This window comes from Oncorhynchus mykiss, chromosome 21 (genome assembly GCF_013265735.2).
Source record: "Oncorhynchus mykiss isolate Arlee chromosome 21, USDA_OmykA_1.1, whole genome shotgun sequence".
Taxonomy (NCBI): domain Eukaryota; kingdom Metazoa; phylum Chordata; class Actinopteri; order Salmoniformes; family Salmonidae; genus Oncorhynchus; species Oncorhynchus mykiss.
The window spans coordinates 40,582,077-40,594,499 of record NC_048585.1 but is presented as its reverse complement, the minus strand read 5'-3'; the positions used below and the strand labels follow the sequence as shown (position 1 = coordinate 40,594,499).

General features: G+C 42.0%; 1 protein-coding gene across 4 annotated transcripts in view; it reads left to right on the top strand.

Moving 5' to 3' along the window:
- The first annotated feature begins 6,685 nt into the window (after positions 1–6,685).
- arhgef40 (Rho guanine nucleotide exchange factor (GEF) 40) overlaps positions 6,686–12,423 on the top strand; it is a 39,624-nt gene continuing 33,886 nt past the window's right edge. For 2 of the 4 annotated variants that reach the window (XM_036957824.1, XM_036957825.1), the window contains exon 1: positions 6,686–7,026. In XM_036957824.1, the coding sequence (XP_036813719.1) occupies positions 7,024–7,026 (3 nt within the window). In that variant the 5' untranslated portion in view covers positions 6,686–7,023. The remainder of the gene's footprint in view (positions 7,027–12,423) is intronic. The other 2 variants (XM_036957826.1, XM_036957823.1) reach the window with 1 other exon arrangement.

The window sequence follows — 12,423 nt, the reverse complement described above, 5'->3', positions numbered from 1 at the left end:
ACCAACATAGAAAAACAAACATAGACTGCCCACCCCAACTCACGCCCTGACCATACTAAAACAAAGAATAAACTAACAGAACTATGGTCAGAACGTGACAAGCTACAATCATGTGACTCACTGTGCAATTGGTCAGTTTAGTCCTCAACCATCATGTGAAGAAGCAAGACCCTGTGATAGACTCTGCAGGTTTGATTGACAAAACAATTTTTTGTTGTTGTTTGATGGCATCACCTGCTTTGTCATTAGATTCACCAAACTTATATCTGGTTTATAACCAGTGTGTGTAGATATATTTGATGTAAGTTAGCAATGCTAAAGTTTGAACATGTAGCTAAAATTGAAGATAGCTAATGGCTGCAAGGGTCAGGGTTAGTTGTAACAAGCCTAAGAATGCCTGGGTTCTGGGAATGCAAATTATGGGCCCACCAAGCCTTGGGGATTTCATTTGTTTTTTCCATTAGGAACACCACAAACATTCAATTGTTTAGTCCACATGTTGTTGTTTAGTTGTCAGATGTTGTTGTTTAGTTGAGAAGGGCCAGTTAATGGATCGTATTATTATGTTATTTCTGCTGCACAAAATGTTAAACATGGCAATGTGGTTCTCATGTTCTCAATAAAGGCGTATAATATTTAGTTGCATGTCATGATATACGATTTTTCTTTCAAACTGTTCAATTTCACCCCAAGCTTTGTTACAACTGACCGGGGAGGTGGGATAAATTGTAACATTTCACTCGTTGTATATGTCACACTGGTATAAAGGGATCGGGAGACAGGCGCAGGAATGCGTAATAGGGTTTTTTATTTACCCAAATTACCACGTGCCATGTAAAGGCACGGGGACGAAGACCAAACAAACACGTATACAAGACACAGGGTTGAGACCCAAACAAAAGAGCAAGGAGTACCTCGAATAAATACACCGGGGCGAGACCCGTAACATACACTCACACAGTGATACCACACGGGACGACACCCGTAATCATCTGCGCAATACAAGCGGCACGAAAGCCAAAACAAAACAGCACAGGTACTCACACAACCAATGGACATTGTAACAATCATCAACAAGACAATAGTGAACAAAGGGCACACTTATACAATTACTAATCAGGAGAATATGGGGACCAGGTGTGCGTAATGACAGTTCAGTTCCTAGAGGCCGGTGACGTAGACCTCCGAAACCTCCGAAACTGGTGCACGGAATGAGCAACAGTACCGGAGGGATCCGTGACAGTTTGAACTAAAAATTGTCAAAGACTCCAACCACCCTAGTCATAGACTGTTCTCTCTGCTACTGCACAGCAAGCGGTTCTGAAGTGCCAAGTCTAGGTCCAAAAGGCCTCTTAACAGCTTCTGCCCCCGAGCCATAAGATTACTGAACAATTAATCAAATGGTTACCCGGACTATTTGCATTGACCCCCCCTCACCCCTTTTTTTTACTCTGCTGCTACTCGCTGTTCATTATCTATGCATAGTCACTTTACCCCTTCCTACATGTACATATTACCTCAATTACCTCGACTAACCTGTATCCCCGCACATTGACTTGGTACCCCCTCTATATAACCTCGTTATTGTTACTCTTTTATTTTTTTAACCTTAGTTTATTTAGTAAATATTTTCTTAACTCTTATTTTTCTTAACTGCGTTGTTGATTAAGGCCTTGTAAGTAAACATTTTACGTTAAGGTCTACCTACACATGTTCTATTAGCGCATGGGACCAATAAGATTTGATTTGAACGTATCTGTTTGATTTATAGAGATAACACCTATACCCATTTGTTGCAGACAGATGGAAGCTGTTCCTATCACATTTGAATGTAGTAGCTCAAACAATTTCTGAGAAATTGACAAAAAATGCTAAAAGTGTTACAACCATCCCCGGTCTCCCCTAGTACATACAATTTCCAGTAGCACACTAACTCATGCACTCACCTAATAATGATGATGAAGCCATAGGCTACTACTCATGGAGATGGCCTGTGTGCGCATCTTGGCAATAGTCTATCTCAAGACGAGCTACTTTGAAAAACAGTGCTGCTGTTTGCAAAAAAAAATTGAGTTGTTGGTTCTACAGACAGATTAGTCTGCTCTTTTAAGCAGTAGGCATTTGCTTTCCAAACTGCACATTTTTTCCCGCTACTGTATATTAACAATTTGCAAAAGGCAAACAGACAACCATAGAAATATCATCCATAGATGGCAGTACTCATTCAGGTCAGGACTGGCAGCCATTGCTAGTGTACCAATCAGTTTAATAGTCAAATGGCCAGGGTAAGAGGTTCCAAAACCCTTCTATGGAACACATGTCTATGGCCACAATGCAACAGGCTGTATATGGGGTGTGCATGCTGGCCAGCCTTCCTAATGGAGGGCAACCCGTAACTGCCAAAATAAAGGAAACTGTCACGACTTCTCCCGAAGTCGTAGCCTCTCCTTGTTCGGTCGGTGCTCGGCGTTTGACGTCACCGGTCTTCTAGCCATCATTGATCCATTTTTCATTTTCCATTGGTTTTGTCTTGTCTTCCCACACACCTGTGTTCAATCCCATTCATTACCTGTTGTGTATTTAACCCTCTGTTTCCCCTCATGTCTTTGTCAGAGATTGTTTATTGTCAGTGTAGTGTTTTTTGTATAGGTGCGCGACGGGTCTTCGAACCCATATTTGTTTATATTAATTTTTCTTATTAGTGTTATGGAGCATGTTACTTGGACATATATTAAAAGACTCCATTTTACACTCCGTTTGACTCTCCTGCGCCTGACTTCCCTGCCACCTATATACATATATCTGACAGAAACACTTGAGTAAATGAGGGATACAAATATGTCATGATGTGGTGTATTTTTCCTTGCATGGTTTAGGTCCCCTTGTAGAATCTATGCCAAGGCACATTGAAGATGTTCTGGCAACTCGTGGTGGCCAAACACCCTCTTAAAACATTATCTTGCTGTTTTCTTTATTTAGCCAGTTGCCTGTATTTACTTGTGTTCAGATTTAATACAAAGTAATTTTTTTGGCTAAATTATGTTCTCTGGTGTATTTTGAACATTGAGTGCAGACTCATGTGGTTGGATGAAAAATATATCACATATATATATTTTCCATTTTTTTTTGGGGGGGGGGGGGGGGGGGGGTCTTGGGCCCCCTACAGGTTTGGGCCCTAACTCGGACTCACACAATTGACCAGTCAAATGTATTTATTACGCAGTTGTTATTTTTTATTTATCACAAGCAATAGACATTAGACCGGTGGAAGTCTGTCCTTTGGTCTGCAGAGTCCAAATGTGAGATTTTTGGTTCCAACCACTGTGTCTTTGTGAGACGCAGAGTAGGTGAATGAATGATCTCTGCCTGTGTAGTTCCCACCGCGAAGCATGGAGGAGGAGGTGTGATGGTGTTTTGCTGGTCACATTGTCTGTGATTTATTTAGAATTCAAGACACACCTGGCCACCACAGAATTCTGCAGTGAAATCCCTTCCCATCTGGTTTGTGCTTAGTGAGGGGAACCATCGTTTGTTTTTCAACAGGACAATGACCCAACACACCTACAGGCTGTGTAAGGGCAATTTGACCAAGAAGGGGAGTGATGGAGTGCTGCATCAGATGACCTGGCCTCCACAATCACCCGAACCTCAACCCAATTGAGATGGTTTGGGATGAGTTGGACCTCAGAGCGAAGGGAAAGCAGCCAACAAGTGCTCAGCATATGTAGGAACTCCTTCAAGACTGTTGGAAAAGAATGCCAGGTGAAGCTGGTTGATAAATAAAATCCAAATAACTTCACAGATCTTCAACACTGTTGAAGGAAACACTGTATCCCATGCTTGTTCAATGAACCATAAACAATTAATGAACATGCACCTGTGGAATGGTCGTTAAGACACTAACAGCTTGCAGACGGTAGGCAATTAATGTCACAGTTATGAAAACGTAGGACACTAAAGAGGCCTTTCTACTGACTCTGAAAAACACCAAAAAGAAGGGTCCCTTCATGAGGACTGCAGATGTGGCCAGGGCAATAAATTGCAATGTCCGTACTGTGAGACGCCTAAGACAGCGCTACAGGGAGACAGGATGGACAGCTTATCGTCCTCGCTGTGGAAGACCACGTGTAACAACACCTGCACAGGATCGGTACATCTGAACATCACACCTGCTGGACAGGTACAGAATGACAACAACAACTGCCAGAGTTACACCAGCAACGCACAATCCCTCCATCAGTGCTCAGACTGTCCGCAATAGTCTGAGAGAGAATGGACTGAGGGCTTGTAGGCCTGTTGTAAGGCTGGTCCTCACCAGACATCACCGGCAACAACGTCGCCTATGGGCACAAACCCACCGTCACTGGACCAGATAGAACTGGCAAAAAGTGCTCTTCACTGACGAGTCGTGGTTTTGTCTCACCAGGGGTGATGGTTGGATTCGTGTTTATAATCGAAGGAATGAGCGCTACACCGAGGCCTGTACTCTGGAGCGGGATCGATTTGGAGGTGGAGGGTCCATCATGGTCTGGGGCGGTGTGTCTCAGCATCATCGGACTGAGCTTGTTGTCATTGCAGACAATCTCAACGCTGTGCGTTACAGGGAAGACATCCTCCTCCCTCATGTGGTACCCTTACTGCAGGCTCATCCTGACATGACCATCCAGCATGACAATGCCACCAGCCATACTGCTTGTTCTGTGTGTGATTTCCTGCAAGACAGGAATGTCAGTATTCTGCTATGGCCAGCGAAGAGCCCAGATCTCAATCCCATTGAGCACGGAAGTTTACATACACTGAGGTTTGAGTCATTAAAACTCGTTTTTCAACCACTCCACAAATTTCTTGTTAACAAACTATAGTTTTGGCAAGCCGGTTAGGACATCTACTTTGTGCATGACACAAGTCATTTTTCCAACAATTGTTTACAGACAGATTATTTCACTTATAATTCACTGTATCACAATTCCAGTGGGTCAGAAGTTTATATACAGTAAATTGACTGTGCCTTTAAACAGCTTGGAAAATTCCAGAAAATTATTTTATGGCTTTAGAAGCTTCTGATAGGCTAAGGTGTATGTATACTTCCAACTTCAACTGTATATATAATATATACTGTATATATTTCCTAAAACATATATTTTTTTTGCCTCTTGGTCCAGGGGCTTCAGCCCCAGTAATTAATCCCCCCTGCATTAATCCATTAATCCGGCACTGCATATTCCCATTCTCATTCATTCATAACCACATTGTATTGTAAACCTTGTATACAAAATAATCTATTTTCAAAAGAATTGATTTGGATGTTGAGGTATCAGCAAGTGGTGCAGTGCATTCGGAAAGTATTCAGACACCTTTACCTTTTTCCCACATTTTGTTACATTACAGCCTTGTACTAAAATGGATTATATGTTTTCTTCATCATCAATATACACACATTACCCGATAATGACAAAACAAAAACTGTTGTTTAGAATTTTGTTTTAAATATATTAAATAAAAAACGGAAATCTCATATTTACATAAGTATTCAGACCCTTTACTCAGTACTTTGTTGAAACACCTTTGACAGCAATTATTGCCTTGAGTCTTCTTTGGGTATGACGCTACAAGCTTGGCACACCTGTATTTGGGGATATTCTACCGTTCTTCTCTGCAGATCCTTTCAAGCTCCGTCAGGTTGGATGGGGAGCGTTGCTGTGCAGCTATATTCAGGTCTCTCCAGAGATGATCGATCGGGTTCAAGTCCAGGCTCTGGCTGTGCCACTCAAGGACATTCAGAGACTTGTCCCGAAGCCGCTCCTGCGTTGTCTTGGCTGTGTGTAAGGGTCATTATCCTGTTGGAAGTTTAACTTCGCCCCAGTCTGAGGTCCTGAGCGCTCTGGAGCAGGTTTATGTGAAAACATTTTTTTCCCCCTCATCAATCTACACACATTACCCCACAATTACCCCATAATTACCCCATAATGACAAAGGAAAAAACATTTAATTTAGATTTTTTTATATATATTAAATAAAAAACTGAAATATCATATTTACTTCAGTATTCAGACCCTTTACTCAGTACTTTGTTAAAGCACCTTTGACAGCGATTAATAACCCATTCAGCACTAGAATACATTTTTAGCTGCTTGGCAATTAAACTCGGTTAACTAAAATCTCGCGTAATCGGTCATTACCTGGCCAATATGGGTTCGCTTTACACTAGGTCTACAGTGTAAGTATATAATCTATTCTAGATATTAAACATAATTGTGTATAAGGAATAAGAGGTACAATCCCTGTATGTAAGGACAACACGATTCTCTGTGAAATAAATACAAAACATCCTACCTGCGTGGTCTTAAAGTTTGGAACATTTATCATCTACGAGAACTTTGAATGCATGTTTTATGATAAAGTTTCAAAGTGTGCGTGTAATTCCTACGCCTATAAACCAAGGAATTGTAGGTTAATTTAACGAGCAAATATCAAATGCGCTAATCATGGTATAAAATTAGCATCAATAAACATAATGTAATTACATGTGGGTGGAGTGACAACGTTTGATTGTTTATTCATTTCTTTAACGCTGGAGGAAAAAATGGAAAGTTTGAGTGGAGCCCCGGCGGTTGAAAGTCAGACTGTAGCTCTCTTGTTAACTGTGTGAGGCGCACGGAGAGAGGGAGGAGAGGGAGGGGTGTGGGACCAACATTAGGAGACAGGGAGGGAAAAAAATTGTACACGCTTGCCTTGCAGAATCGGAAATAACGGCAGAGGCGGAGATTGACGGGGAAGACCGTGTGACGCCAATCATACTGTTTTCTCTTGCATGTTGTCTGTGAAACAAAAGTTCTCAGTCACAACCGACAACACACTACCCGACCACGTTGCGGGACTACAACGGATTTAACGGGCCATTGGAATAGGGGAATATTCTTGCGTGGAGACATTAATATAGTCTCTATAGCAGTGGATGGTTGGAGGAAGCGGGTCCAGGAAAGTCACAGACGACAATGTAGGCAGCCCAGCCGGAGTCATATCATGGTAAGTCCCTTCTGTTCTGCAGACTGTAGCCTAGGTATGTAGAAACAGGCGGCCATAGTTTCCTGCCTGGCCTGCTTTTATACCCGAAACAACTATAATGGAAAATAATGCAGTTTTAACGAAATGATAAAGCAAGTAAAATCATATACTATTTGATGTTATAGGCCTATAGACCATAGAGTAGTGGCTATAGGTTATTCTTGCTATTGTCCTAGACATAGCCTATCTATCAGTATAATCACGACTTTGTTAATGGAACGTTGCAGGCTAGTTTATAGGCCACTATGTAGTTTAGACATTGCAATAAAGAGTTTAACTTTAACTTGCCGCCTCTCTTTGCAGATATGTACTCGTTTCCCCCTTAAACAAACATGGAAATTCCCTAACAGCAAACTAGCCTGTCGCGTTGAATTTAATGCGTCCTCCTCTTTGAATAGCCTGTCGACGTTCAGCATAGATACAATATTTAGGTTTAGGAATTTAAATGTAGGTTTTTATCTCAGTGTGTAGGCTATTGCATACGCATTGACATGGCGTTAAAGTTGCATGCTACATATTAGGGCTAAATGGTGATGCTAGGAAAGTCTTCTCCATGTTTTCATCATTATGTCTATTTCCAGACTGGATCATTGAGAAGGAGTGAGCAATGGAACAGTCACCGAGACCTCTCTGTATAACAATACCACTACTGTTCTTCTTTTGACACCCAGACTTCAATTGTTACCACTATTTTTGACAGACTGACAGAGACAGGGCGAGACAGAGAGAGGGTTGGGGGGGTGGGGGGGGGGGGGGGGGGGTGGAGACAGACAGACATAGAGAGAGATAAACAGGCTCACAGAGAGAGAGAAACAGAGAGGGAGAGAGAGAGAGAGAGAGAGAGAGAGAGATGGACAGAATTAGCTCTTTTACGGTTTCTCCCGCTGTGGACTGGGTGGAGCCGCCTGGCAACTGTGAGACAGAGACAGACAGAAAGAGTGAGTGAGAGAGGAGAGAACGAGAGAGAGAGAGGGAAAAAGAGAGAGGGGAAGGGGGTGGGGACTTTTAAGAGAACTTGGAGAGTAGCGACAGTGGTTTGGGTGATGACGCATTTTCCACATTGGACCTGAAATAAAGAAAGAGAGGGAGTGAGAAAGAACGAACGAACAAGGGATGGAGGGAATGCAGGGGAGTGAGAACATGAGTAGAGGGATTTTATTTCTCTGTTTATGAAGAGGCAGAGTGTGGAGGAGAGAGGGAGAGGGGGATGGAAACACCACTTGCGCCACTAAACCTCAACTTGATCTATTTCTCTCTTTTTTCTGTCATTCTTCTTTTTCTTTCTCTTTCTGTCTTTCTCTCTCACACACATGCACACGTGCAAAATCGCATGTGATATTGCAAACGTGACACTGATGCAAGCATACAAATACACACACATGCAACTGATGCAAGCGTACACACACACACACTCACATACACACTCACAAACACACACACACTGAGAGTAATTCTCAGTGCCAGACGGCATTCCATTGCCTTGTCTCTAGTTATTTTGAAACACTTAGGGGACATGCCAGGCTGACCAATCAAGGCAAGGGGGATAATCACAAGACAAACTGTGGCGAAAGGCTGAGATGAGGCAAAGACAGGGATGAGGAGGAGAGGTGACAGAATGAGAATGATTATTGAGACGGAGACGCAAATCCAACATATCAATGATTCATTTGTAGACAAACTGGAATGAAAGCCAGACTAAGTCGGTGGCCCGAAAGACACATCTCCTTCAAATGTTGACATTTAGTTACATTGACAACCAAACACAATTCAATAGCACTTTTGCAGTGCAGTAAATAGCCTATTAACTATTAACAAATGATATGTAGGATTAACATCTCCAACTAAACCCAAAATAAAAATTAAAGAATAGGATTAAGCCAGTGGCTCAGATGAAACCACCCAAGCCTTAGATATCCTGTAAATGTCAATATTGAATATGACTTTTGTAATACCGTAAGTAAATAGCCTAAAGTTAAGGCTATCTCACAAACTACATAACAGTATTTATTCAACCTTAAAATGAGTAACACATCCATGGCCACATTCTGACACTAGCCTACTGTAACTATAAATGTCTTACTATGTGATCATAGAAAGCGTTCCTGTTCAAGATAGCATGCAAATGAGGCAGGTCTGTGGAGATGTTCCTAATTGCTATAATCATCTGTGCAGAATCTCGAACTGCATTGATCATTTGCACGATGTACTTTTAATGTCATCTCAACTGCAATCCAGGTCATTTGGTTGTGCCATTAGATGAAGCACAGTGACAACACGTTAAGTTGTTGTGTTAAAACAAAATATCTGACACAGTTTTTTTTCACTGGAATGTGGCTGTGCTTTCAAATGGTTGAAAGGATAGTGATGAAACACTGAGAATCCTGCAAACGTCTTGCTCATTAAGAACTCTTTTTATTTTTTTAAATATTTTTTTTTATATATATTGACTTTCAATCTCGTTTGCCAATGTCTCAACCAAATATTACTCAGATTTCCACGTTGAAATGGCGTGGTGTGCCCAGTGGGTTTCCCTCTCATGGTTTTTGTTATTTAGGGGGATTCGGGAGAGGAAATCAGTATCTTTATAGACTGCCTTCCATCTCACTCTCACTCCCTCCCTTTTCTATCTCCCTCGCTTCATCCCTCTCGCTCTCTACATCTGGTTCACATCACTATTGTTTCCCATCGATCTCTCCAAGTAGTTTAGCCTCCTCCTTCTCTCTCTCTTAGCCCCCCATCTCTCTCTCTCTCTCTCTCTCTCTCTCTCTCTCTCTCTCTCTCTCTCTCTCCTGCTTCGTCTCTCCACCTCTGACTTTTCCTCTGCACTCTTTTATCTCCCCCTCTCTCCCTTTTCTCTTTCTCTGCCAAGCATCTGTTTGGAGGGCTCCTCTAGCCTGTCTTCCGTTCCAGGGCTGTGTGCTGCATGCAGGAGAGAAAGGCAGGAAGTCTGACGGAAGAATGACATACCCGTGCCCTGACCATGCAGAGGCCTCCAGAATAATCACTACAGAGTACACACACACACACACACACACGCACACATATGGACACACGTATGCACAGTGTTGTGAAAAATTATTTTTTTCTTTATTTTTGCATATTTTGGACACTGAATGTTTGTATATCTTCACCCAAAACCTAATATTAGATAAAGGGAACCTAAGTGAAGAAATAACACAACATTTGGATCATTATTTTAATTATGTTATAAACAAAGTTACGCAACACCCAATACCCCTGTGTGAAAAAGTAATTTCCCCCTTACACTCAATAGCTAGAGTGGCATCTCTAGCCGCACTGGCTGCGACCAAACACTTCCTGTTGTTGTTGATCATTTCAGGTGCTGCCACAACATTTCAATCGGGTAAAGGTCTGGGCTTTGACTTCCTGGTGTGTTTCGGATCAGTGTCTTGCTGCATGATCCAGCTGTGCTTTAGCTTCTGCTCACGAATGGGTTGCCTGAATGCATGGTTCCTTCAATGATGGCAAGTCGTCCAGGTTCTGAGGCTCTGCATTCCACAGTAAGAGCCTCATACCAACGGTCAAGCATGGTGGTGGTAGTGTGATGGTTTGCTGCCTCACGACCTGGACGACTTGACGTCATTGAGGGAACCATGAATGCTGCTCGGTATCAGTTCGTTCTGAAGGAGAATGTCAGGGCCTTCCGTCCGTGACCTGAAGCGCACCTGAGTCATGCATTTCTCCACAGCGATGTGAGTGAATGATCAACAACTACAGGAAGGGTTTTGTTGCGTTCATTGCAGCTAAAAGAGGCACAACCAGTTATTGAGTATAAGGAGGCAATTACTTTTTCACACAGGGGCATTGGGTGTTGCATAACTTTGTTAATAAAATACAAATAATTATCAAAACGTTGTGTTATTTATTCACTCGGGTTCCCTTTATCTAATATTAGGTTTTGGGTGAAGATATACAAACATTCAGTGTAAAAAGATATGCAAAAATAGACAAAAACAGAAAGGGGGAATTACTTTTTTCACAGCACATTATGCACACAGTCACACACACATACAAACACACACATGGACACACATATGCATGTATACAGACACACACACACACACACACACACACACATTCACACCCTTGTACGCACACACACACACACACAGTACAGTACAGTACTACCTAAGTTGCGCTAACCTGCCCTGGAGAACCAAAGCACAGACCGGACAAAACACATCTAGCCACTTAGTTAAGATGGAAAGCCTCACTCGGAGGGAACTAATTTCCTTCTACATTTTACATTTACCCATAGAGTTCTGGTCAAAAGTAGTGCACTCTTTGGATAATAGTTTGCCATTTGGGATGCAAGCAGAGACTGTTTCAGAGGAATGAGGGCATTAGAGCTGTACTTTGTATACCCTTTATTTTACTACAGGAAGTCACAAAGCGATAAAGAATACATTTCCCAAGGTAAATCTAGGCCCGGAATAGGTTAGCATAACCAGAAACGTTTCAATAGGACGTGTCAATAGCATTAAACGTTACACATATACGCACTAACATTAAACTGTACAGAGCATACATGTTTTGCTGTTGAGTCTGTGGAATGGATATTCATAGCATTCGGAAACCATAGTAAACAGTAGGCCTGCACGCTGCAATCTGTTGTACTGTAACTTGATAACGATCCATTTCTTTCTTTAGAAATATATATCGTAGATCAAAACATTGAATGTTGGATGTACATGAAACACTAGTAGGCAATACATCCGTCTGTTATTGGTAGGGTTAGGGTTAATAATAACTTCATGAGGCTGTTTTCATACATAGTAGTGCTCAAAACATTGCGGTGAGACAAATATGGCGAGGCCTAGGGCTTAGAGCAGTGGTACCATGCAGAAGGACAGTGTTGCATCTAGAGGGAGTTGGTGAAGAAAGATGATTTGGCTTTGAAATAAAAAATGCACATAAAGTTACATGGACTCATTCTGTGTGAAATAATAGGAGTTGACAGGATTTGTTTGATGACTACCGTTTCCTCTGTCCCCCGTACATACAACATCTGTATAAGTCCCTCAGTCAAGTATTGAATTTCAAGCACAGATTCGACTACAAAGACCAGGAAGCTTTTTTTCCTGAAAGCCTCATAAAGAAGGGAAGTGATAGATGAGTAACGATAATGAATCAGACATTGAATATCTCTTTAAGCAACGTCAAGTTGAGAATTATGCTGAGGGATTTTTTCCCCGGATGAAACTCAACGGGATGGAGCTAAGCACAGGTTATGTCCTAGAGGAAGACCTGCTTCAGTCTGCTTTACACCAGACACTGGGAGAGGAATTCACCTTTCAGCAGGACAATAACCTACAACACAAGGCCAAAGCGGGAGTC